This window comes from Oryza sativa, chromosome 12 (genome assembly GCF_034140825.1).
Source record: "Oryza sativa Japonica Group chromosome 12, ASM3414082v1".
Lineage (NCBI taxonomy): Eukaryota > Viridiplantae > Streptophyta > Magnoliopsida > Poales > Poaceae > Oryza > Oryza sativa.
This window is the reverse complement of record NC_089046.1, coordinates 586,733-613,137: the sequence shown is the minus strand read 5'-3', so window position 1 is coordinate 613,137 and position 26,405 is coordinate 586,733. Positions and strand designations below refer to the sequence as shown.

General features: G+C 48.9%; 4 protein-coding genes and 1 non-coding gene across 5 annotated transcripts; 2 read left to right on the top strand and 3 right to left on the bottom strand.

Moving 5' to 3' along the window:
• Positions 1-3,676: 3,676 nt before the first annotated feature.
• LOC4351294 (uncharacterized) lies at positions 3,677-5,503 on the bottom strand. The gene has a single exon (XM_015763976.3). The coding sequence runs from the start codon at positions 4,851-4,853 to the stop codon at positions 3,888-3,890; it is 966 nt and encodes a 321-aa protein (XP_015619462.1). The 5' UTR covers positions 4,854-5,503; the 3' UTR covers positions 3,677-3,887.
• Positions 5,504-9,903: 4,400 nt separating this feature from the next.
• On the top strand, positions 9,904-11,621 carry LOC107278420 (uncharacterized). The gene is made up of 2 exons (XM_066306404.1): positions 9,904-10,190; positions 10,351-11,621. Exons 1-2 carry the CDS (start codon positions 9,904-9,906, stop codon positions 11,330-11,332), a joined length of 1,269 nt encoding a protein of 422 aa, XP_066162501.1. The 3' UTR covers positions 11,333-11,621.
• Positions 11,622-20,008: 8,387 nt separating this feature from the next.
• On the bottom strand, positions 20,009-20,563 carry LOC112937424 (putative E3 ubiquitin-protein ligase SINA-like 9). The gene is made up of 2 exons (XM_026022073.1): positions 20,465-20,563; positions 20,009-20,371 (listed from the first exon to the last, which is right to left on the bottom strand). The coding sequence occupies exons 1-2, from the start codon at positions 20,561-20,563 to the stop codon at positions 20,009-20,011; spliced, it is 462 nt and encodes a 153-aa protein (XP_025877858.1).
• Positions 20,564-21,423: 860 nt separating this feature from the next.
• On the top strand, positions 21,424-22,935 carry LOC9270843 (uncharacterized). The gene is made up of 2 exons (XR_003240077.2): positions 21,424-21,563; positions 22,532-22,935. It is a non-coding gene; the product is annotated as an uncharacterized protein (transcript).
• A 697-nt stretch (positions 22,936-23,632) lies between these two features.
• LOC4351293 (PLASTID TRANSCRIPTIONALLY ACTIVE protein 6, chloroplastic) lies at positions 23,633-26,373 on the bottom strand. The gene is made up of 6 exons (XM_015764451.3): positions 25,833-26,373; positions 25,568-25,636; positions 25,369-25,473; positions 24,549-24,668; positions 24,118-24,207; positions 23,633-24,033 (listed from the first exon to the last, which is right to left on the bottom strand). Exons 1-6 carry the CDS (start codon positions 26,367-26,369, stop codon positions 23,917-23,919), a joined length of 1,038 nt encoding a protein of 345 aa, XP_015619937.1. The 5' UTR covers positions 26,370-26,373; the 3' UTR covers positions 23,633-23,916.
• Between the last annotated feature and the right edge of the window lie 32 nt (positions 26,374-26,405).

Genomic DNA, 26,405 nt, shown 5'->3' with positions numbered 1-26,405 from the left:
GCACGCCATAGACAGTGAGGAGAACGAGAAAAAGAAGAAGAAGCAAATTCTTACCAAGAACATTGAGGTCAAGAAGTTGAAATCAACAAGACATAATCTTCCAGGTAACAAATTACCTAGCACAAAATCCACCTTTACCTTTCCCCATTGACTTCACCATATTCTGCCAGTCATCTTTTAAATCAAACAAAAACAACTCAGTTCTGTAAAAATATTGGAGAAAAGCACTTGGAATAGTGAATTTCTTTTGGAGAAAAGTGCTTGGAATAGGAAATTTCTTTAGATCAAGTAGTTAAAAGTATGTAACTTTTTCAGAAAAACTCGTAACAAAAACTATCAATCTATAGTCAGTTACAGTTACAAATAACAAAAGTTACATATATAACTACAGTACATCTAAACTGTAACTGGGCTGTAAATGGAATCATTCTTAAATTTCTTAAAAAATTCAGTACTTATACTGCGACATTAAAACATTTCCCCAATTATAACAAACTCTAAATTATGTTACAAATATATAAAGAGCTATCTATCTATAGTCAGTTACAGTGAGACATAACAAAAGTTACAGATGTAACTACTGTACATCTAACTGTAACTGGGTTGTAAATGGAATCATTCTTAAATTTCTTTAAAAATTCAGTATTCATGCAGCAACATTAAAACACTTTCCCCTAGTATAACAAGCTCTAAATTATGTTACAAATATATAAAGAACTATTTATCTACGGTCAGTTACAGTGAGAAATAACAAAAGTTACATATGTAACTACAATACATATAGACTGTAACTGGGCTAAAACTGCAAGCATGCTTGAATTTCTTCAAAAAATAAAGAATTTCTTCAGAAAAGGAGTCACTTTGTCACAATGGACTGAAGATTTTCCTCAAGTGAAAATCATCTTCAGACAGTGGTGTTTAACAAAGCACAACAATTAGATTAGAGCCTAGGATAAAAAAAAAACAGAGCATTGTGGTCCAAACGGTCATATCTCCAGTTGTGTACAAATTTGCCCATATATTAAATTTTGTACATAATTTGCACATATCTCAAACTTCTGTGCACATATATTAAAATCACTCGACAACAAGATGTGACAAGTTAGCTGATGCAGAAGGGAATGGACCAGACAGGGTGTTGTTGTTGAGCCTCCCGATTAAATTTCACAGCAAATGAGTTAACTGACTAACAAGCTCCACACATAATTAACATGGGAACAATATTGGGATGGGACGATGGGTCATTCAGAATAAAGAAGAAAAAAAATCATACAGATATTTCAGGCATGTGAATACCTCCAGGCACCCAAGTGACCTTGGTTTTGCTACCATTGAAATGCATTAGATCAACATTAGACTGAAACCCTCCAAATTATTTTTCAGTTTGCTGAAGTATGAGATTTTAAAAAGCTCATGTCGACTGAAACTGTTCAATAGCCTGCTCCAAGATTCAAAAAATACTGACAATTCAAATAGATTTACGAGCGTGCTATCCCCTGTTCCCAATTCAGAAATAGTGCCAATTATGTTCCCAAGTTCAGAAATAGCGCCAATTCAAACAGATTTACGATTTACGAGCGATTGACAATGAACAAAAGTTCAGAAGAGAAGAAAGAGCAGATGCAACCAATAGCCCATAATTTCTCAAAGCAACAGGGACCAAGTTCAGGTATTGGCTTGCTGCTAACTCATTTAGATCAGCACTGAAAAGTTCAGAACATGTACAGGAATTTTATAAACCAAATAGTACAGTAGAATACAATCTGAAGAAAGCAGAACGCATGTAGGGGTTTGGGTTTAATTTAACCAAGCAACTCAGCATACTGGGAAATCAAACCGTACATCTCTGAAACGAAATGATTCATATGCTGCAGAAGGCAACACAAAACATACTTGGGGTTCAGTTAGCATGCATATGTAAAACGAAATTCTTCAGATGCATAAGAATTCAGATATATGCAGGGAGTTGACAGATAAATCATCTCTGAAACGAAATGCTTCACATGCAGAAAAATTCAGACTCATGCAAGGAGTTTAACAGATCAGTCAACTAATCACTGAAAGTGAAATGCAACATTCAGATAAAGTTGCAATGATGCTTCCCTACTATATTCAAATCACACATAAATCAAAGCAAAAATAATCAACTCATGAATCTGACCCCCTCCCTGAAGAAAATTCATGCAGGGATCCAAAAAATGATCAACTATCTGGGTGATTAGAAAAAACCCCTAAAACCACCTCGAATTAAACCTTTAACTCCATCAAATACCCCTGAATCCAACCCCCAACATGAACACCCCTGAAGAAAAATCGAACCAAAAATACAAAAACCCTCGTGGATTAGAAAAAAAACATAGAACACCATCGAATCTGGTCGTTTGCAAACAATGGACTAGTAACAAAACACCCTAGACTGAACTGAATCAAACTATAACTAAAAACTTAGGGAATCCAAAATCTAAACGGATTCCAAAACTAAAACAAGTGATTCTGAATCAGATCCATACGTTGGGAGCAAAAAAAATCGTCATATATTGACCCGAATCTTCTAAACCTAGCCCTATTGACATTGAAAAAACCAAAACACAAGCTAATGATGCCAGCAAATCAGGGAAGAAACTCAAAAAAAACTCTCTCTCGAGTTGTCTCCCCCAGCGAGCGTGCGCGCTCTCTCTCTCCCGCCGGGGAGCTGCTCGTGCTCTCTCTCGCCGGCGAGCTCTCTCTCTCTCTCGACGGAGAAAACGAGAAGAGAAAAGAAAGAGGAGAAAGAGATTTAGAGAAAGAGCGAGAATAAAGAAAGAGAGCGAGGAAACAACCAACGGTTACGGACATAATAGCGCGGAATCCAAAATTTAACATGGGTTGGCCCACATTGACTCCCAGGCCATCTGCTCACACGCCACACGGTCTCATCCACACAGGGAAATGCACGAATCATGGCGCAAATCCTACGGATAGAAAAACGACAAATATTGGGGGTGAAAATCTGTTGACAAAGATCTAGCAAAATCGTTCCCAAATATGCAGAGTAAGCCTTTCACCAAAAACTTCCCCACTGGATGGTAAATTTACAATTTTGCAGAGGTTGATCCTCGGTGACAATTATGTGCAATTAGCTTGATTCACGTCGAATTTGCAGGTTGTTTAATTTTCTGGATCAATGGTCCAGTTTGTTGGGCTGTTTACTAGTACTACTGAATTATGCAGAGAATGTGGCCCCGCCCCGAATTCAGTAAGCCTTCCACCTTAACTGCCATGTTCGTGCTAAGCCTGCAATTTTGCAGGCAGATGATCCTCCTCTTCCCTCGCCGAAATCAGCATGGTACCCAATTGTGCGAAATTTGCTTGATTCAGGTGGAATTTCCTTTCCTATATGGGTAAGGACTTGAGACCCGTGTTTAGTCTTTTAGTTTATTTAGTGCGTTTCACGTTTTGTTTGTCAGAGCTGCAGTCTGCATGGTAAGAATCCGCAATTGATGCATCGTTACCTACTAGTAACTGCCAAATTCTAATCGAGTTACCACTAGAAGAAACCATGTAAAATCTGCAAATCCATTTGATGCAAATCATGCTTCTATCAGGAAAACAAATCACTGCAAACACATGATGAACGGCATGCAGCATTGATGCAATCCATCAGATCACACACATTCACAATTCAGACTTGGAAACATTTTGTGGTAGAAAAGGGAGAAATTAATACTACTATCCAGCATTTGTAGCAACTGTACCAATCCACGATTATGACATCAAATTTTGACTGAAACTGTAACTGCATTATCCTTGGCAGCAAGAGGACTGAAACTGAAACTGCAATTGCAATCTTGAAGCAAATCTTGAACAAATTGACAGCAAGAATACCTGTACCAGGACGGGACGATCGATCAAACTAACATAACGGGGTAGAAGCCACGCCGGCGGTGAGTAGTTCGACGGGACTTGCTCCGGCAAAGAACTTGGCCGCTGGCAACCACGTTGAAGTCGGCGGCCGGATAGTCGTCCGCATTGTACGATCTGCACTGCAGCGACGAACAGGAACAGCATCCGCCCACCCAGCGATTCCAAGCACCCTGAACGCGCGCGGACGTCTTCGGCGGATAGGGGAGGACATGGGTGCAGAGTGGTTGATGGCGGCGAAGGTTGTGGAGACTGAGGAGCGCGTCGTGTGGCCCAAGGAGATGAAGACCCAGCCACCGTCGTAGTAGCCCAAGTAACGCGTGGCGCGTGCGTCGTCCTGGAGCGCGTGGGTGGCGCAGCCGGCGAGGGTGCGGCGCGCCGGACGAGGATCGACGGGGATGGCTGGGCGCGCGCCAATTGTGGCAGACTTGGTCCGCCGGTGGAGGAGCCAAATGTGGGCGATCCTGAGCAGCATGGCGTAGCCCTCGCCAACGACGTCGACGTGGTCCTTCCACGCCCTCTCGCCTCGCCCCGCCCCGCCCGCCGCGTCGAGGTGGAGCAGAGCAGGTTGCGGTTCCGCGGGTGGTGCACCGCCTCTCCCCGCCCGTGCCGGGTATCCAGTACGCCAAGGACGACGGTGGGGTGTCGGGGTGGCCGTGGCGCCCTTGGACGACCAGCGGGGCGCGAGTAGCGCCGCCGAAGCCGCCGCGCCAGATGCCGCAAATCAGGAGCAGCCGCGGCGTCGCTGGAGATCGGCATGGGTGAGGTGGTGCCCGGGAACGACGTGGAAGCGGACCGCGCGCCGAGACGGAGTCGTCGTGGCCTTCACCGACGAAGATGGCCTGGTCGTCCAGCGCGAACAGTGTCATGTTCGCCAACCTCTCGAGCTCGGCGAACATGACGCGCGTGGCCAGCGCCACGAAGCCGTAGTGGTCGATGGCCTCGCGGATCATGATGCGCACCACGGAGGCGGCGTTGATGTGGTGTTGGTGGTGGCGGTGACGATGATGCAAGCCGTGGGAGAGCGCGCGGTGGCAGGGGCGGTGGAGAGCTCGGAGCAGGGGAAGCCGGGAAGTAGTCCAGGGCGATGTGCTCCTGTAGGACGCAGCATCGCCAGCGCGAGGAGAGCACCCTCCCGTCGTCGTGTTCGTGGTCGCGGCAGGTTCATGGAGTGGCGGCTGCGACGGCGCCGTGGAGTCCAGATCTGACGGCTTGGCGAAGGGAGGAGGAGGCTGTGCGGCCGCTGCTTGCTACGGGGAGTCGATCAGCGTCGGGGTTGCCTCCTGCTCCTCCGCCGCCGCTCCTACAGCAGCGATGGCAGGCGCGGCGGCGAAGTGGTCGAGCAGGTGCAGCGACTGGGCGTCCTCCGCCTCGATTTGGGCGTGTTCGCGGCGGAGCGGTGGTGCCGTGGGGGCAAAGCGGGTGGAGGGGGACGGCCACTCCTCATCCCGCCGGTGAGTGGTGGTGGTGGTGGTGGGACTTGGGAATGGGACGCGGCGGTGGTTAATGAATGAGAGTGAGGAGGAGGGAAAGGGAAGAGAGAGAGAGAGAGAGAGAGGCGGAAGAGGAGGAGAGCCATCGATGCGGGCTTTTGGAAAAGGATCCAACTCGCGGGCCGGGTATTTTCTTGCGTAAGGAGCCAAGGAGGTGGTGGCCTGTTTTTCATCCTTGTCCATCTTTTCGTCTCTCTCGAGAACATCCCGTATCTTACTTGTCACGAAAATAGTCATATTTTTTTCTAAACAAATATTAACAAGATAGATTAATATAAATTATACCACTTCATAAGCATGCATATTAATATAAAACTAGTTTAATCTATCTTGTTATTGTTTTAATTCACGTTCAATACCGGAGACGTATAGCTTGTTGAATATAAAATTGATGATGCTTTTAATTTTAATTTTGTGGTTATGTTTGAAGTTGAACAATTTTGTTGTTTGATTATATTGGTCACCAAATGAAGGATCGATCCATGGATCCATCGTTTGTTTTGCGTTTTAATTTGCTATATACCACATTAGCGCCGGCCCGTACGTTGTGTGTGTACATGTGCATGCGTAATAATCTTGCCGACGTGGCGCCACATGACGTCCGTTCGCCCAGTCTGCGCGCGACACGTGTCCTACCTGGGCCCGCTCCACGCGCCAGTTGAGCGCCTGTGCCAAGACAAATATATGGGCCGAGTCCCTGCACAAAAGGAAGGGGATTTGTTGGGCCTAGCCCAACTCTCTTTCATTCAAATGCCCAAGCGCCCCCGGCCTGTATAAAGGCAGCTACGGCTACCCATCTCTCTCTCTCTCTCCAGTCTCCTCCTCCTTCCTTCTTCCACCTCGCTCCCCTTCCAATCCCTCTCTCCCCCACCGTTTCTCCCTCCCGCCCGCCATCCATGGCGGCCCGAGCGGGCTCCCGGCCGTGGTGGGAGGCGTTCACGACGAACGTGAAGAACCAGGGGTCGCTGGTCATCGACATGCTCAAGCAGCTTGTTCATCGGGAGGAATCGGAGTCGCGAGACGAGGAGAAGCTCAAGGAGGTGATCCTCGAGATGAAGGAGCAGAGCAACAAGAGATTCGCGGGATGGTTTCGCTCAGAGCTGGCCAAGGAGTGCTGGAGGGAGCACCTCCATGGCGCTTCTATCCCGTTCGAGACCTTCCATGTCGAGCCCCCGGCCGCTGACTTCTCCTCGTCGTCGTCCTCCTCCGCCGCCGCCGATCACCGTGGCGGATCGGTCCTTCCGGGCGACCTTGAGGTTATGCATGCGGAGAGCACCGCCAGGCTCGAGGCCTGGGGGTTCGAAGTCCTCGAGAAGATGAGGAGGGAGCAGCTGGTCGAGTCGGTTTCTGGGTTCCAGGATTACTTCGACACCGCGCCCTCCACCGGCACGAACGACGACGCCTCCTCCGTCGACCACTGCGTCGGCCCGATCCTCATGGCGCTCCAGAGCAACCTCAGGTCCGCCCGCTTCGCGGCGTGGGCAAACTCGGCATGGGCTCTCGCGGCGGCGGCAGCGGCGGTCGACGACGACGACGAGGGGAGTTGGATGGAGCCCCGCATCGAGCCGGTGCTGGCTTGCGAGCCCCCCGACTACTTCGACTCCGACCCAGCTCCCCCCACGCCGCCTCCTTCCTCGACGCCGACCACCGCCAGGCCGCCTCGTCCTCTTCCTCCCGCGTTGCCGCCGCCACCGTCGACAGCTACGCCTCCACCTCCTTCCCCGACGCCCATCAGCGCGACCCCGCCGCCACCATCGCCGCCGACCACAGCGAGGCCACCGCCTCCTCCTCCCGCATCGCCTCCGCCTCCGCCTCCGCCTCCGCCTGCCACAGCGACCCCGCCGCCACCATCGCCGCCGACCACAGCGAGGCCACCGCCTCCTCCTCCCGCATCGCCTCCGCCTCCGCCTGCCACAGCGACCCCGCCTCCGCCTCCCTCGACCAGCACTACGTCCATCGACATCGAGACGTGGGTTTCCATTGGGGTCCTCGCTGTGGTACTGATCGTTTTGATTCGCACCTGACCTAGGCCCGCAACGATGGAGGCGGCGCCACTAATCTGTCACCCAGCCCAACGACGTCCGCATCAACTCGCGCATCGCCAATCTCTCCGCGCCTCCGCCGACCGCCGCGGCGATCTCTAACATTTCTCCATCCGCGAAGGGCAATTAATGATCGGGTGAGATGCTCTAAGTTATAGCTGACTGGTAGGATCGGGATGAGTTCGAACTATGATTCACGCAGTTGGATTAGTTACTGGTTGAAATGAGATTTTTGAAAGCATTTTCAGCGGCGATTTGATGGCAAGATGCTGCGTTCATTTGAAAGTATTTCTGTTTAATTTGTCAATCTGGGTTGCTCTGTTTTTGACGCAAGGAAGGTTACTCTGTTTTGATGTTTCCTTTTGATGCTGCTGCTAAAATTTGATTTGTTTGCTGATGTGATGTGCTACGCTAACTTTAGTTCCTGCACCATTTTACCTTACCTTAGTACGTACATCATTTTCCTGACATCCTCTGCCTGCCCTGATGGAACAGAACAGTAGTGATTTTAAGTCCGAATGTTGGTTGTGTTAAACATAGTACGATCGAATACAGTTGTTGCATGATGGATTCAAATTCTGCAATGCAGTGGCTATATATCTCCCTCCCATTTATGATCTACAACTTGTTGTGTTTAGTTGATGCAATTGGTAACTGCATGGTTGCGCATGCACTCCGTCGCCGCCGTTGGGTTTCCTCCAGCACCGCAAAGATCCCTCGCCACCGTACCACACCACACTAGTACAGTATATATTATGGGAGTTTCATCCCAAATTAAGGAGGGACTCGTCCAATTTCGAGAGCGAGGCGGAAACGCCCAATTCAATCGATCCGGCGGCGGCCTCAATATATCTCGTCGCCGGCCGCCCTCTCCATATCCAATCCAATCCAATCCGCTCCGCCTAGACCTCCACCTCGATCCCTTGGATCCTCGGCAACTTGCCTCCCGCAACTGCCGCGCTTGCACCCGGCCGGCTTCCAGCTCCCGCTCCCGATCCCGCTGCTCTCTAGAGCACGACAAGACAATCCGGTCGATCGAGTGTCGAGTCGACCACGGCGGCCCGCTCCGTCGTCGCTCGCCTGTCTTGCTAGGACCTCCTTCCCGTGCCGCCTCCCCACCTTTCTTCCCATCTCCTTCAAGTCAGGGAACGGCGCTCCTTCAGGGCGACGCGCAGCGGGCTGGAGGCGTGGCTGGTTGCGTGGAGAGGGGCGGGGGACAACGAGGAGAGGGGCAGCGGTCGCCGACGGGAGGCTGCGTCGTAGGGTGGCAGTCGGACCGGAGTCGCGCGACTGTCTCGCGGCCGGCCGGGGAGGAGTCAGCGGCGACCTGGAGGCGTTGACGGCGGAGCACCTGTGCATATATAGTGACGTAGCAGGTCCGGAGCTCGCGGAGCTTGCCAAGGTAGTCGAGGACGGAGACCATGTTCGCTGTAGTTTGAGCATGGATTTGTGCTTTTTGTTTTTTTTTCTTTTCATGATTTGCTCGCTGCAGTTTGAGCAGGATCTCTGATTTTCTAATTTGATTTGTCCTTTGCTCGCATATTGATATTGAAGGATTTAGCCTAAAAAATTAATATGCCCGGTGACGAACGAGCAGGATTTATGATTTACTTGCATATTGCAATCCTATCCAATCTTCTGGACATGCGATGCGATGCGATGCGATGCTTGTCGACACACCGCACGGCGAGGTGTTCTCGACTTTGTTGGAGATGACGAGGGAGCAGAGGTACTCAGCACGCTCGCGCATGACGTCGACGGTGGCGAGGAGCTCGAGGCCATTAGGCGTGAGCTTACGAACGCCGTCAGCAAGTCCAGTCCTAGATATGGAGTTGTTGTGGTGAGCTTCGGCGAGCTGCGCCGTGGAGGAAGAGGAAGGTGGGTGGCCATGGGCGTCGGCGAGAAGCTCGAGGAAGGAGGAGGGAAGGTCGGCGTCGTCTTGTTCCTCTTCTGCCAGCCGCCGATTGCATCTAGGGAGAGAGGAGAAGGGGAAGGAGGCTGGCAACAGCCCCTCTCCGCCGGCGGCCATTGCCGATAGAGAAGGAAGAGAGAAGAGTTGGCACCGACACGTGGGACCCGTGTGGGGCTCACTTGCCACGTCAGTTAAAACTGGCCATGATAATCCACGTTGACATGGTACTGTGAGTTGGAGGATGAGGTATACCCGGCATTGCGATTAGGGATGGATTTCAGATTGGGAAAAGTATACCGGAGGTCCCTGAACTTGTCACCGAGATTAAAAAACGTCCTTGAACCGCAATACCAGACACTCGGGGTCCTCCAACTATACAAAACCGGTCACCCAAGGTCCCTTGGTGGTTTTGACCCCGGTTTTAGTCACGTGGCAGCTGAATCAGCATGGGACCCACGTGGGCCCCACATGCCAGGTGTACACGTCATCTCTCTTTCCCCTCTTCTCTCTCTCTTCCTTCCCTCTCTACTCTCTCTCTCTCGCGCAGGCCGGGCCGATGGGTAGGGAGCAGACCGAGACGGCTGGGCGGCGAGCGATGCTGAGCGGCGGCGCCGCGACGGCGGCCGGCGGACGGCGGCGGCGGCGGCGTCGTCGCCCTCTTCTTCTTCTCCCGCTCCCTAGACCTTGTCGCTCCCTCTCCGTCCTCATCTCCCTGGACGCCATGGACCGGGTGCTCGCGCTCGACGTCGCCTACCAGCTGCCTCTCCTCCCCGCCATGCTCGACAAGTTCCCCAAGGTCGTCGAGCCCGCCCGATGGTGGCAACCGACCAAGAAGAAGCAGCAGTAGTAGCGCGCGGGCCAGCGAGCCACTGCCATGGCCGGGAACTGCTGGACCCAAGAGCTGGAGGAGGAGATGCGCGGCGTTCATCGTCTCCGGCGAGGCCGGAGTGTGGGCGTCCGGCGTGGCCGTCCTCTGCGGCGCGCTGGCCACGGCGAGGCGCTAGCCGGCGCCGCCACGCTCGCCGCGGCGTTCATCGGCTCCGGCGAGGCCGGAGCGTGGGCGTCCGGCGTGGCCGTCCTCTGCGGCGCGCTGGCCACGGCGAGGCGCTAGCCGGCGCCGCCACGCTCGCCGCGGCGTTCATCGGCTCCGGCGAGGCCGGAGCGTGGGCGTCCGGCGTGGCCGTCCTCTACGGCGTGCTGGCCACGGCGAGGCGCTGGCCGGCGCCGCCGCGCTCGCCGCGGCGTTCATCGGCTCCGGCGAGGCTGGAGCGTGGGCGTCCGGCATTGCCGTCCTCTGCGGCGCGCTGGCAGCGGCGGTGAACACCGTGGAGCACGGCGGGCAGGTGGGCATGGTGTTCAAGCTGTGCCGCAACGTGGCCGGCATCTACCGAAAGATCCAGGAAGACATCAAGGCGAACCTCAAGGAGGCCGACGTCGAGCGGAGGGAGAACGGCGAGGTGTTCGAGACGAAGGTGGCGCTGCAGCTCGGCCGGAGCACGTCGGAGCTCAAGCAGTTCAGGGCAATAGCCTCGCCGGCGGTCAAGGACGAGGACATCAAGGAATTTGCCGGGGCGGGAGGGAAGGAGGACCGGGCGGAGCCCGGGTCGGTGCCGCCGCCGTGGTGGTGGTCACAGTACTCCACGACGCGGGCGAGGGCGGCGCCCTTGACGACTTCGGGGAGGTTGACGACGACGTCGTCCTCGCCGCCGCCGCCGCGGCCCTCCTCGAGCATCCTTCTAATCGTGCCCGATGCCGCGGTGATCACCTTCGATGAGGACGGAGCGGGAGCGGCAGGGTCCAGGGAGTGGGAGAAGAAGAAGAGGGCGCCGCCGCCGCCGTCCGCCGGCCGCCGTCGCAGCGCCGCCGCTCAGCCGTCTGCTCCCTACCCGTCGGCCTGGCCTGCGAGAGAGAGAGAGAGAGAGAGAGAGCAGAGAGGGGTGGAAGGGAGAGAGAAGAGGGGAAAGAGAGATGATGTGGACACCTGACATGTGGGGCCACGTGGGCCCCACGCTGACTCAGTTGCCACGTAGATCAAAACTGGGGTCAAAACCACCGAGGGACGTTGGGTGACCGGTTTTCGGTTTTGTATAGTTGGGGGACCCCGGGTGTCTGGTATTGCGGTTCAAGGACGTTTTTTATCTCGGTGACAAGTTCAGGGACCTCCGGTATACTTTTCCCTTTCAGATTCAGCAACAAATTCAGGGAACTAAGGTAAACTTATTCCTGACTACTACAGTATCGTGCAGTACTGTGCTGGGCTGCTGCTTTGCTTTGTGGGCTGGCTGATGGGCTGCGTTTGTTTTTTTGTTGGGCCGGCCTGCTGCTGTTTGGCTAGGCTGCTTGCTAGCTTTCTCCTTTTTTTTCGTTTCTCTTTTATTTGTGGAGCATCAAAATCACCATCACGCATCCGGATTCACAGATTAGTGGCGAAATATCGTGTGGGCCCATGCTTTAATGACGGACGAAAAAATAACCGGAAGCTTTACCTATTTTTTAATTACTAGCAAAATGTCAATGCGTTGCACCGGATAATGATATGGTGACTTTGATTTGAACTATTTATATGAAGAAAATGAATTGAAATATTTTTTGATTTGAACTATTTATTTGATTTGAAATTTTCTTGGAATTTACATAGCTTAATTGCTAATTTTGATAATACAAATATCATTTCAGCATTTATTTAAATAAAAATTATTTTTTCTCTATGAGCCTTTTTCAGCCCATTTTCTTCTTCAGCCCGCAAGCGACCGACGGCCCGCGTGCGGCCCAAGTGATGCAGCCCAAGTGGTGCGGCCCAAACTCTCGATCGATCTCAACCGTTCGTTTTCGTTTTGATGGACGGCTCAGATCAGTTTGAAATTGATAAGAACCCTAACCCTCCCCCTCCCTCCCAGCCGAGCCGAGCCGGCCGCCTCCCCCCCCTCCCCATCTCCCCACCGACACCGCTTCCCCTCCTCTCCCCTCCGGCGGCGCCGCTCCCTCTCCCCCTCTCCCGCCTCTCCCCCTCCCCCCAGCCGACCGCCTCCCCCGCCACCGGCGTCGTCTTTCCCCCCACCGGTGCCGCTTCCCTTCTCTTCTCCCTCCCTTCTCACCGGCACGGCGCGGTGACGGCGGGGTGCGGCGGAGACGGCGCCCTCCCAACGGCGGTGTCGACGGCGTCCGCGCTCCCTCTCCCGCTCTCCTTCCTGTCTCGCCGGCACGGTGTAGCGACGACGGGTGTGGCGGATTTTTTTTGCAATTTTTTCCATGGCTATTGCTAACCAAATTGGATTGTGTACAGATGAAAATTAGATGTGACGAAAGAAAAAATACTAATATTTATATTAGTTATAGATATAGATAGTATCAGGCAAGCCTCCTATTTAGGTGGTATTATTCGTGCTACAGTGCTCATTTGCTACGGTATCACACAGAACTATGTTGTACTGGGCTACTGCTTCTCTGCTCTGTGGGCTGGCTACTGGGCTACGTTTGCTTTTTGTTGGGCCGGCCTGCTGCCGTCTTGGCTGGGCTGCTCGCTAGGTTTTTCTTTTTTTCGTTTCTCTTTTGTTTGCGGAGCGTCAGAGATCGATCGCCGTAATGCATCCGGATTCACGGATTAGCGGCGAAATAATCACGTGGGCCCACCCTTTAATGACGGACGAAAAAAATCAACCGGAAGCCTTACTTATTTTTTAATTAGGTATAGACTAGAAAAAATGCCCGTGCGTTGCTACGGGTAAAAACGTTTTTTATCCTATACATTATACTCCCTTGGTTTTGGACCGTTTTGGACCGGACGTTCATTTCTTCCTTCCTTTTCAGCTCTAGTCCTAGAGTAGTCCGCTACCTCTATCTACTCGGCCTATCTCTCTTCGGCTCAGCCCACAAGTGGAGCTGTAGCCCTAGCTCGAACAGTCCCATGCCAGGCCTACCACTCTTCGGCTCAGCCCACAAATACAGCTGTAGGCCTAGCTCGAACAGTCTCGTGCCCGTACGATGACGGAGCCGATCCTCCCATCAAATCCGGTAATATGGTCGAGCTCGCATAGTACCGTCCATACGATGGCAGAGTCGATCCTCTCCGTCAAATGTGGTCGAATCTTTCTCGATCTCCAAAATTGTTGAGAGATTTTGATCTATTCGATCCCCTTTTTCATTTTTTTTACCAAAATCGAAGCAATCCTCAAAACTTGAGAAAAAATGATGAACTGAAAGGGAAATTTAAGGGGAAAATGATGAGAGAGTAGTGGAGAATAGGTTTTTGCAATCAATTGGATGAGGAAACACATAAAGATGCAAATCGACATGGTGGCGGTGCTAGGGTTCGGCCCGACGAAAAAACCGCAAAAAAAAAAGCGAAACCAGAAAAACGGTGCAAAGAAAATAAAACGGACGAAAAAACACGTTAAAAGGTGAAAGAAAAAGGCGACGAAAATAAAATAAAACGGAAAAGAAAAAAAAAGGAAGCGGACAAAAAATTTTATTTCATTTTTTTGCCGTGCCGGGCTTCCTTTTTACAATCGCCCACTTTTTTTCCACTTTTTTTGTCAGTTTTTTTGTCGCACTTTTTTTTTCCAATTACAATCGGACTATTTTTTATTATCTTTTTATTAACGGACGAAGGAAGCATCTTAAACTTTTTAAGTAGTAGTAGACTGAAAAAAATGCCCGTGCGTTGCAACGAGTGAAGTCTATTTTAATCTTATTATTGTTATATGGTTTAGTTAAGATGAAATTTACCGTGGGAGTTCGCTTGGATATATATATTTTTAGAAAATCATCAGATGTAGCTAGGAGTCTGATCATGCGAGTTTTTTTAAATAGATTTCTTATATGATTCCTTCTGTATTACCAAAAGTGAATTATCTTAAAAACCGACTCAAATACATATATGTATTTCTAAAAGCAAACAAACTTAAAAACCGACTCATACACGGATGACGTACCGAAATACCGGCAAAAACATCTTTAATTTTTATAATAGTAGAGAGGTAGGTAGGTATAGATCTTAACTAATATAATATAATAATTAAAAGATTCGTATTTTTCCTTTCGTGACCTCGTTTGTGCCGTGATTTTTTGTCCCCCAAACACCCCCCCCCAAATCCAGTCGGAATTCCATCATCGCACAAACAGAATCGCACGCACACCTTCTCTCCAAATCTCAAATCATCACAATCCAAATAAAAACAAAATCCCAATCCAAATCTAAATCGGAATCATAAAAAAAAACATCCAAAATATTAACATGAGATGACGAGATGAGATGGAGGGGTGAGCCGGAGGCCGCCGCGCGCTGCTCCTCGCAACCTTGCCGTCGGCCCGCCGGATCTAGCGAGGAGAGGGGCGACGGCCATTGCTCGACGAGGAGAGAAGGAGCCGGCGCCAGATCTGGCGAGGAGCCACCACCACCGCCGCTTGTGGGGAGGGGCGCGGAGAGGCGCCGCCGGTGGGGGAGGGGTGCCAAGAGGCGTCGCCGGTGGGGGAGGGGCGCGGAGAGGTGCGCCGGTGGGGGAGTGGCGCGGCCGCCGGTGGGGAGAGAGGCGGCGTGCGTGGAGGGGAGGAAGGGGAAAACTAGAATTAGGGTTAGGGTTATTTGATCCGGGGGTTTCGATGAATTAGGAGCCGATCTGAGCCGTCCATCAAAATGAACGGCTTAGATCGCTCCCACGTCGGGCTGGCCTCCATCATCGGGCCGCATCACTGCTGGGCCACGCTCGTTTCATGGGCTGCACATAGATCGGCTCGGTTATGGGCTGAAGAATAAAATGGGTTGAAAATGGCCTAGAGAGAAAGAAAGTTTTTTATTTAAATAAATGTTGAAATAATATTTATATTATCAAAATTAGCAATTAAGCTCTGGAAATTCCAATAAAATTCCAATGAGCCTAATTAATCATGGAGAATTTAATAAAATTAATTCCAACCATATCATTTTATTTATCACACTTACTTTACTTGTAAACTAATTTAATTATACACCTAGCTACTTGAAAAATACCCAGATATTTCAGGAATTTGTATTTCAATTAATAATTACATAATGTAAATCTTTCTCAACTTTTCCTCAATTTTCTGTCTTTACACTTCCCGTTGCAACGCATGTGCACTTTTGCTAGTAGATATAGATAGCATATCTTAACTAATTAAAAAATTCGTAACTTTCTTTTTGTCACCTCTTTTTTGTCCGCTTTTTCATCCGTCAACGCGCTAATTTGGTTTAATACGGGAGCGATTTTCACGGATTTCCTTCTTGAAGGAAAAGATAGAGCAGGAGATATAGATCAAATGCCCTCAACTAATTTGAGATTACCTCCACGGCTTTGGTTGATTCGCACGGGGGATTGGGGTGGATCGGGCTCTGGCTCGGTTGGAGCTTAAAGAAGCTGCTGCAGCAACAGGAACTTAAATTAGACTTCTGCTGGGACTTCTTTTCTTAGGCCCGACTGAAGAACGACGCAAACTGGACTTTAATGGAGAAAGGAAAGAGACCAAAAACAGAGAAGAGAGAGAAGGGAGAGAATATGGACTTGTACATATTCGGCCCAAACCAGAAAGGGAGGATTTTGATTCTTTTTCCAATTAAATAATTGGTGAAATGATCTTTCGTTTTTTTTTTGGTTCATGTTCTCAAACCCTAGCTGTACCCCAGAAAACGGTTCAGTTTGCTGACCCGTATGAGGTCATGATTTGAATTAAATCTAATTCTAATTATAAAGATAAAACTTATATTTGATCAATCTACATCGTTATATCTAAACATGGACCAAAACTTTTTCTAGATCTACTATGATCAACGGCGTATATTTTTCTTTAGATAACATGTTGTTTTCTAAGCCACAAATATGAATAAATATTTCTTTAATACTGTAATAAAATAATTTATAAATCTATGGAAAGAAACATATATATAGTGCTTCCACACGGAAAGAAAACATATGTTACACCAGGTTATGAAAAAAAATGTTATTTTAAAGTTATTTAATATTTGGTGTACTTTTATTTTTTTTCATGTTGCAACGCATGGGCACCTTTTCTAGTAAATATATAAAATTGATGTACCAGATATTTCAACGGTATGAAGTTTAAGATGTACTACCTCCGTTTCAGGTTATAAGACTTTCTAGCATTGCCCACATTCATATATATGTTAATGAATCTAGGCATTCATTAACATATATATGAATATGGGCAATGCTAGAAAGTCTTATAATATGAAACGGATGAAGTACTATGCACATATTGTCGACGGGGGATACCCGTAGACCGGATATAGAGGGTATTGGGGTCCGTTGATATGAGGATCTACGTAGTACGACATCAAGCAGACAAAAGACAAGGATTATACTAGTTCAGGCCCCTTGGAAGGTAATAGCCCTACTCCAGTTGGTATGGGATTATATGATGGAAATCACAGATTACAAAGGAAATAACAGAACTCGATGATACCGACGAGACCGTAGTCGAGTTGATTCGACTAGATCACCCGGCGTCTTGCTCCTGTAGGCTTCGACTTCGTAGGCTGTGGTGGATATGTTGGCGGTCAGATTCGATGCCTTAGGTTCTGCCCAGGGGGTCCCTTTTATATCGCGGATCAGGTGATCTCCAAGTAGAACTCGGAGATATCGGACCCCTCACGATATGGTAAAGACCCAATCCTATCCGAGTAGGACTTCTGACTCTGTTTCTCTTACGTGATGGATTTCCTTAACGTATACCGGAGCTATCCGTATATGTACGGGTATACCATATCCGTACTCGTCGTATATCCAAGGGTAGAGGGTATTCCTTATCCGTAACCCTGACACATAGTTTTTAATGTACTCATAATTGAGTGGTCTAAATACACGAGATTACTAAGGGGCGATCAATCGCCCCTAGCGCCTAGAGATGGCAACGGAGAATTCCCCGTCGGTGATTGCCCTCGCGTCCCCGCCCCCGTGGGGTTCAAATTTCACCGTCACCGTCCCCGTCAATCACAACGGGGACACAACTTTTACCATCCCCGTCCCCGCAAAAAACAAAGAACATTTGCTTCTAAAATCATATGCTCTCCTTGCTTCCTTGCCGTTGGACCTCACGAGGAATCCATGGTGGCGGGCTGGCAAGAGCAACTTGCTCCTAACACCTGATAACCTCCAAAGACAGCACAAGTAGCAGCCGCAGGGGAGAGGGACGCAAGGAGGTAGGAGGTGGCTGACGGCGGCTTGGAGGAGGACGACATCGTGGGGGGTTGGCACGCTGGCGACGGACGACGTCCTAGCGGCAGCTACTCGCCTCCAGCATCTCGATCTGGACGGCGACCATCAAGCAACATCAAGAATGCGTAGCGGCGCAGCTCGCTGCTCAAGTTTTTGGAGCGTGGAGTGGAGGGGAATAGGGGATTGTGGATGTGGTTGACTGGTCTTAGGGTTAGCAAGGAGAAAATTGCATATCTACCATCGCATAAGTTTGGATTCGCTGGAATACCATCACTAAAAAGTGTTTCACTAGAATACCACTCTTAACTAGGTGTGTTCGTCAAAATACCATCACAGACGAAAATGCCCCCGCTTCTTCATCTTCCACCTTCGACACGGGCCACACGGCAGCGGCAGGTGAGACGAGGACACGCCAGCTCGCGTCGTCTCAGCCGCGCGCCGTCGCGCCGCTGCCCCGCCGCTCGGCCGGCCTCCGTCGCGCCGCCGCGCCGCCGCCCCGTCCCGACTCGCCGGCCGCCGTCGCCCGCGTCGTCTCAGCCGGCCTCCGTCGCGCCGCCGCCCCGTCCCGACTCGCCGCCCGTGTCGTGTCGGTCGGCCGCCGCCGCGTGCGTCGTCTCGGCCTGTCGCTGCCTCGCTGACGTCGTCTCGGCCGGCCGCCGTCGACGCGCCGCCCCCACCGTCGGCGAGTTCGTCCGCCCGCCTTGATGCGCCGCCCTTGTCGCCGGTGAGTTCGTCTCCGTCGACCCACTCCCCGGTCGACTCCCCGGCTCTGTCGACGTTAGCTGCGGTCTCCTCACACCAGCGCGGTGGGCAGGATGGAAGGCGAGGACGATGGGGAGGGCCGCGCCACCATCGCCGCCGGCAAGGTGGCACCAATGGCACAGCGGTGGATGCCGGTGAGCTCTTCCGGTTGGAGCGAGGAAGAAGAAGAATCAGGGGTATTTTTGTCTAAGATGGTATTTTAGCAAAGATGTCCTGGTTGAGGATGGTATTCTAGCGAAGCCTGATTAAGGGATGGTATTTCAGCGAATCCAAACTTATGCGATGGTAGATATGCAATTTTCTCGTTAGCAAGTGGTGGACTGCTTATATACCTGGTCACTGGGCCTCGATTACATGGGCCAAAATGACTAAAAAGTCTAGAATTAATCCCTATGTACAATAAACGCGGGTCACCGCGGGGGGCGGGGACGGGGAGTGGAGCACCGTCCCCGCCATCCCTGACGGTGATGATATTTGGACCATTAGATTCCCCATGGATGGTAGATATCAACCATCCCCATCCCCTAATATGTGAATTCACCATGGGGAATCGGTGATCGGATCCCCATTGCCATCTCTACTAGCGCCCCCCCCTCTTCTACACGTGGTTTCCTTTTTTGCCACCGCATTATTTTCCTATTTTAGTAAATTATACACCTAAAGTTTATACACCTCAAGTTTATACATCTAAAGTTTAGAAACCAAAAGTTTATATATCCGATTCAAATTTGAATTTGAATTTAAATATTTTTTATATATAATATTTCTATACATCTAAAGTTTATAGACCTAAAGTTTATATGCCCAAAGTTTATAAGTCAAAAGTTTACATACCCGATTCAAATTTGAATTTGAATTATATCCGATTCAAATTTAAATTTGAATTCAAATATTTTTTTATATATAGTATTTCTATACACTAAAGTTTATACACCTAAAGTTTATAAGTCAAAAGTTTACATACCCGATTAAAATTTGAATTTGAATTCAAATATTAGTTTATAGACGTAAAATTTGTAAGTCAAAAGTTTACATACCCGTTTCAAATTTGAATTTAAATTCAAATTTTTTATATATAGTATTTCTATACATAATTTTTTTCAACTTTGTGTTTTTTTTGTTAAATTTATAGTGTAGTAGGAAGGGAAGAAGGAGAGGAGGAAGGAAGAGAGTAGTGTATAGGGGGTGGGGGGTGATCGCCTGGGGCGGTCACCCGCCTATTAGCCGGCCCCCTAAATGCACGTAAATATATGGAATAAGTTCACCGGAGGTCCCTCAACTTAATAGGGAGATTTTTTGAGGTCCATTAACCACAAAATTAGAAATGTCTACCCTAAACTCACTCAAACCGTTCAAAGAAGGTCCCTTAGCAGTATTTTTGCTCGGTTTTTCTGATGTGACATCCTAGTCAGCAAAATAAAAAATAAAAAAGTTATGGGGCCCACATGTAAGTGAGAAGGGGAAAGAATGTGAGACCTGCATATCTTCCTTTTCTATTTCTTCTCCTCTCTCCTCTTTTCGTTCTTCTCTTTGCCACAAAGGGGAGCGGCAGCGGGCGGTGACGAGCGGCCGGAGCAGGCGGGTGAGCGCGCGACGACCAGTGGAGTGGAGTGGGGTGGCGGCGGCGGTGCCGACGAGGCCGGCCGCTCCCGCGCCAGCCGGCGCCACGCGGAGCAGGAACATGTGGCCGTCCTCGACGTCGTGGAGGACCCTCTACCCTTCCCGCACCTCGACGCCGAACGTGCTGTTGCGCCTCATCCCGGTGACCGGCCAGCCGTGCATACCGGTGAAGTGGGCGAGCAGCGCGGCGGGGCCGCCGGCGGCGAAGCCGCAGACTGGCTCCGGGCAGAAGCACGGCGCGTGCGGGCACCTGCCGGCGTGCTCGTCGACGTCGTGGTAGGTCATCCTGACGGCGCAGCCGTGGGCGGCGTTGGGGCAGGGCACCGTGATGGCGTACAGGATGTGGTCGACGGCGATGCAGCGGTTGTAGCCGGAGACGATGTTGCAGACGTGGTAGCTGCTCCTGTCGGCGAGCTTGCCATGGCAGGATGAACAGATGACATGCCCAACTCCACACTAGTACATTGATGAATCACTAGCTCGATGAGCAGATCGTAGCTCGAAGGAGAAGCAATTAAAGAAGGTAATTAGTGATTTAATTTAATTTACATGGAAGAAGACTGGGGGTTCGAGAGGGTTGTAGCAGATGGCGCAGTCCAGAGCTTCCATATTAATGGTGGCGATGGAGCTTCTCCGCCTGGCGGCCATTGCTCATCGTCTCCATAGCTCGGCTGCCGCTTACCTAGTTCTTTTGCGCTGCTCGCCCGCCGCCTGCCGCCGCCGATGCTCCTCCCGAGCCCGGAGCCGCCGCGGCGCAGCCGCACTCGCCCGCCGTCCCGCGTCCCAAGCTCCTCTGCACCTCCCGAGGTGGCGGCGGAGACGAGTAGGCGAGGGAGGGAGAGGGTCGACGGGGAGAGAGTGCCACTCGCCGGCGGTGGGGCCCGAGGTCGAGCACCCGGCGCGTTCGAGCATATCCGCCGTCGAGCTCGCCGTCGCGCCGGCCGCCACCTCTCCTCCTCTCCCGCGGCCACCATCCCTGCTCCGCCGCCGGTCACCTCTCTCTCCCCCACTGCCGACGTGCCCGCTCATGAGTCGTGTGAACCCGGAGAGAACAGAAGAGAAAAAGAAAAAAAAAAGGAGAAATGTGGGACCCACACCATTTTCTCTCACTTACATGTGGGTCCCACAAATAAATTTTACTTATTTTTTATAACTAGTATGCCACGTCAGCGAAACCATACCTCTATACTGCCTTGGGACCTTTTATATACGGTTTAACGTAGTTTAGGGGTATACATTTCTGGTTTTGTGGTTAAGGGACTTCAAAAAATTTCGGTGTAAAGTTAAGGGATGGCCAGTGAACTTATTCCTAAATACATTGCATAATGGTCGTGGGCCAAAAGCAAATGTACTACTATCAGTTAGCAAGTGGGCCAAAAGGGTAGCCGACATATGGATCTCAATACGTGCAGCTCATGAGATAGAAACCGAACCAAAACCAATCGGGAAAAAGAGAAGCAGATCGTTCTGGAAAAGATCGCACGTGGCGCGATCTCGATCGTGTACTAGACCTAAATACTCCAGTTGGTAACCAAAACGGATTTCATTAGAAGATTGTGAATAATTCCGTTCTTCCGGCCTCTCCGTTCGTAGGGGCGGAATTTGCTTCGCCGGGCACAAGCGATCGAGGGCACCACTCCACGGCAAGGTACATATCATCCTCCTCCCTCCCTCCCTCCTGCTCTCCCTTCCTCAAAGTCTTCTTCAATTCCTGCAATAGCCTTATTCACTACATTAATCTGATTTTCGATTTTTGTTGAGTGCAATTTTCTAGCAACGATATGTAGTATTTGTTAAATTCAGATAATTAGCTAGCAAAGATATGTACTCACTCCGTACCAAAAAGAATCAACCTAGGATAGGATCCCGTCCTAGATTAATTCTTTTTGGGACGGAGGGAGCAGTGGATATGCTGCTGTCCTGTGGCCTCTGCCCTTCGCATGCGCCTAGGAGGCAAAGTTAAAATAATGGAAATTATATGTGTTGTAATTTTTGCCATTATGTCTTTCATCATAGTATAAGTCACTTGTGTGTGTTCTTGGTAGACTGTATGTTTCAATTTGTCCTCAACGAAGATTTACCTATGACTGCTTAATTGGTATAGCATACGATCAGTATAGGATTTTTGTCTTAGCCGTAGGAACGTCATGATATATTACATAATTTCTTCCTAAGTGATAGATGCGATGTCACAGCTGCATCAAATGGGTGGATAAGTAATTTTAGGGATGTTTAAGCCGATCGAATGTTTGTTAGGTAGTATCTCTAGTTTTTATAACCGATTTGACACAAGTATGCCTATTCCATTGAATAAAGAAGAGAAAATTTACAGCCCCTATAGGGGCAGAATTATACAACCTCCAGTTAAATCTCTAATAGTTGCCTTGCCCCAACAAGCGTATAGGTCCTCTTTTCTTTTGGGAAAATGTTTAATTTCTTAATATTTACATATCCTGATCACTGCTGCAAATTACCTTGCAAACCTTTTGAGCGCTTGACGGTTTCGTCTTGGCCTGCGCTTGATGCATTTTGCATTACATCTTTTAGTGTTGATATTTTCCTTACGAAATTAACTTTGAGTGTTGTGTTATCTCCCTTATACGTGTGTGCTTTCAGGTGCATAATGCCTCGACTGGGGGACCCAGATGCTCATTTGGTACCGAGAGTTTTTTCTGAGATTGCATATGTCTATTGCATCCACTATTTTAGTCCAAACAAGACCTCCCTATATTTACTCTCAGATTGGTATGATTTATTTGGAGGATGCCTTTTGATGGCATGTAACGCTATGTACTTAGTCCTAGACAAGATTGACTCGCCCAATGCACGACCATGGAGTAGAGGAAGATTTTAGATACATGATTATGCATGCTATCCTTAATTGCTCAGTTCAAATTGAGATGTGATAACGTTGATATGTACAGCATCATATTCTAGTCTAGGATAACTATTCGTTTTACTTGAAATTCGAAGCAGATTGATTCTATCAGTTAATGCAAATAACAGTCCTGGAATGGTCATCTTTGTCATTTCATATATTTGTGCTCTGTGGCATGATATAAAGAGTAGTATTCATATAATTTGAATATCCCGTTGCAACGCACGTGCCACGTGTTCTAGTGAGACTAAAAGCGGGAGCAAATTCCGCTTTTATTAATCTTGCTGTTCTACTATCTTGCTGCACAATTTTATCAATCTTGCTGTTTTACAAGCACGTGTTCTGGTGCTACGATCCCCAGCTTGCATGATCAAAGATGGAGTTTCTTCCTGTCACAAGCACTTCACAATTTTATCAAGGGAATCTTGCTGTTTTACAATCTGATTCCAAGTTGATCCAACTACTGTATGAGTACTGAACTTGCATGGTGCCATTTATTCAGGACTAAGTTAAATAAGACAGTACTAAAAAAACGACAACACTATGCCACTTTGGTATGTTCAGGTCTTTGTTAGCCGAATATACAGTGCGGAGGATGGAACAGGGTGGCATTGCTGACTGCTACTGCTAGGACAACAATTATTTGGATAAACTTTCTTGATTGTTGCATTAGCATCCTCCACAACACCATTTTTATTGACATAATTGTCTGTTGTCTGCCACTTTGTAGTTTGTATTGAGGATTCTGCTGAGTACAGGACTTGCCTACGAAATTCATACATAAAAAAACGGAGGGAAAACTTACCTAGGAAATTCTGAATCCAAGTATAGATATCCGATACTATAAAAAACACGTGCATTCTGAATCCAAGGACCACATATTCGTTGGCTACTCAACAAGGTAGTGCATTCACAAGCATCAAACATTTCAGTTTTCTACAGATAGGCTCGCTAAGTGGCATGCCTTCTACCTGCTACAAAAACCTAAAGTACACATAATTAGCCTACTCGAAGATGGCGATTCTCCCTTGAGCACCATGGTCCATGGTCGCTTCCTCTAATATAAGCAGCTGCAAAATTAGCAAAATAATTTCTCTGCTGAATGACTCCAGCTACTATTTCTTCAGAACCAATTTGAGTAGTCAAAGTCGCGGAGCTTCCTAAAGTGCTTCTCCACATCTTGCCTCGACTTTGCCCACTCCTCTCTTTGGATCACAGTGGTCGCATCATCCCTTTTGGTCTGATACAAACAGCCCACATTAGCCTTTGAAGCCTCCTACTACAACAACATTAGTAGATAGTATTCATGAAACAAGCATAGTACCTTGTCGATTATTCTGAATGATTCCCCTCCATCTCGTATGAGTAGCAAGTCATTTCTCCTGTCCCTCTTCTTTCCTTCAGGGACACTAACCTGTAATAGGCAGCTCGATATCAATAATCTCAACAAAACAAAAATTAATTAAACTATGCAAAAAAAAAAGTGAAGATAAATGCTTGTCACAAATGTCTAGATGAAAAGGCATAGGACTAACTGTGAAACCAATGACATCACAGACCCAGTTTACCAGTCATCCAAATGGTTGCATGCAATATTTCAAAGGATGGAAACCATTAAACTAGTTCCTTCAAATCATCATGCAGATACTAATATACTTTTTTCTACTAAAATTAGTGATGAAAGAGCTCCTGCAACCTAAATATATAATGGTTCTGTTCTGAATGCTTCAAGAATTTAAATTTCAAACGTCTTACCACAACTTTTGCTCTCGTGATTGACCTTGCTTTTGAGTCAATAACATATATCTCTTCAAAATCAAGGAAAAAATCTGGGTCGTTACACCGCCTATTCCTGTAATGTTTTGTTAAGAAAACCTACAGCATAAACAAATATGGAACATATATAAATTTTGAAGAAAACCACAGACCCAGCACATATGTTCTTAAGGTCATATTGGGTAGAAACTAAAAATAGTGTAAGTCTGAGTCCCTGGTGAGAAGAACAACTGGTATTGATTATGACAGACAAAACAAGCATAAAGCAGAAAGACACGTTAAACAAGAATAACAGAGAATTGCTACACTGCCTGGATGGGAATTGAGTTTAAAAATGGCCTAATAGGGGTCCAGTGGTCCACTGACTAGACCCTGAGGAATTTTAGAAGCTAGCTGGTTCAAACTCCTAAGGAATTTTAGTTCTTACCTTATTTCCTATTTAGCAATATATGATCTTTGAGGACAATAAACAATGCATCGGATATCCCACAATTTGATCTATAAATTCAGATAACCACCACGTGGAATAAAACCTGTTGCTAAGCAATTTGGCATGACATGTAATCTTCACAAGTAACTACTACCATCAGTAAGGGCAATTTCTCATCAAACAACAATAAGGTCTCTACTCTGACAAGTATGGCAAAAAAATAGGGAAAAATTTCAGTCAGAATCTTTAAGGTTGGCAACTTCCAGCTTTCAAGCAGCATTACCCACTCAATCTTTCTTTATGACAAATATAATTGCATAACAGAGTGGTAGAACAAATTAGCAGAGGAAACAACACTCTCACACATACCTTCATGATCTCCCTTTCTGTCTTGTATAGGGGATCACGCAAATGCTCAACAGGCGGCTCACTAACATGGTAACGACCAAAATTTTTCTTCGTGCACCTCAAATACTGCTTTCAACCAGGAAAACAATGGTTACACCTCAATGCCCATTTACATTTGCTTGAAACAGACAAAAAAAAAGAGAGAGAGATATATGGGCACCTTTTGCGGCATCGGAGCAAGAACCCTTGGGATGGAATAGATGTCAGTGTCAGGCGGCGTGACATACATCTGTTGCACATTATGAAGGAACACATGATTTAGTTCAAACAACCTAAAAGATTGAGTTGTGTCAATTTGGATAGCACTGCAATGAATGTGTCATGAGATGTTGCATGAACAGGTAGCATTGTCAAATACATGCTTGATAACACAGGCAACTAGCAAAAGAATGTACTAGTGTTAGACAGATAAATGGGATGTATACCTCCCGGAAGTCGAAGACGTCGTCGTCGGGGTCAGGCACCTTGCGGATAAAAAAATCGCAGTGCAGTAGGCGAATCTTGTGGAATTCGTCCTCGTTGACGGAGTAGTCGACCACGGTGTCGGAGGCGGAGTCCTGCGTGGAGACGAAGCTCTGGGCGGCGACCATGGCGATGTCCCCCTCCTCCTCCTCGTCGCCCTCCCCCGACAGCGGGCGCGGCGGCGCCTTGACGGGGGCGAGCAGGCGGTCGTAGTCGACGTCGTAGTCCTGCTCGTTGTCGAGGTCTTCGTCGTCCCCCACGCCGTCCCCGTCGTCGAGGTCGAAGTCCCCGAAGTCGTCGTCCATGTCGTCGTCGCCGTAGGCCGCGGAGACATCGCGCCGCAGGAGGGGCAGTGGGGTGGCGCCGCGGGAGAGGGGGGCGGCGAGGAGAAGGGACCTGGAGGAGGAGGGGTTAGCTAGGGTTTTGGAGAGCGGCGAGGGGAATGGATAGGGGAAGCCGGAGACGGAGACGACGAGAGAGAGCGACACGGTGGCCGCCATGTCTGAGCTTTTTTTTTTTTTTTTTTGCGCGCGCGG

Coding starts and splice junctions, on each gene's coding strand:
- LOC4351294 (XM_015763976.3), bottom strand. CDS start 4,853: ATGATCCGCGAGGCCATCGACCACTACGGCTTCGTGGCGCTGGCCACG.
- LOC107278420 (XM_066306404.1), top strand. CDS start 9,904: ATGGGTAGGGAGCAGACCGAGACGGCTGGGCGGCGAGCGATGCTGAGC. Junction 10,191..10,350: donor CCGACCAAGAAGAAGCAGCA/GTAGTAGCGCGC, acceptor GGCGAGGCGCTA/GCCGGCGCCGCCACGCTCGC.
- LOC112937424 (XM_026022073.1), bottom strand. CDS start 20,563: ATGGCCGCCAGGCGGAGAAGCTCCATCGCCACCATTAATATGGAAGCT. Junction 20,372..20,464: donor AACCCCCAGTCTTCTTCCAT/GTAAATTAAATT, acceptor TCAATGTACTAG/TGTGGAGTTGGGCATGTCAT.
- LOC4351293 (XM_015764451.3), bottom strand. CDS start 26,369: ATGGCGGCCACCGTGTCGCTCTCTCTCGTCGTCTCCGTCTCCGGCTTC. Junction 24,669..25,368: donor CAGAAAGGGAGATCATGAAG/GTATGTGTGAGA, acceptor TTTATGCTGTAG/GTTTTCTTAACAAAACATTA. Junction 24,208..24,548: donor TCACGAGAGCAAAAGTTGTG/GTAAGACGTTTG, acceptor TGCCTATTACAG/GTTAGTGTCCCTGAAGGAAA.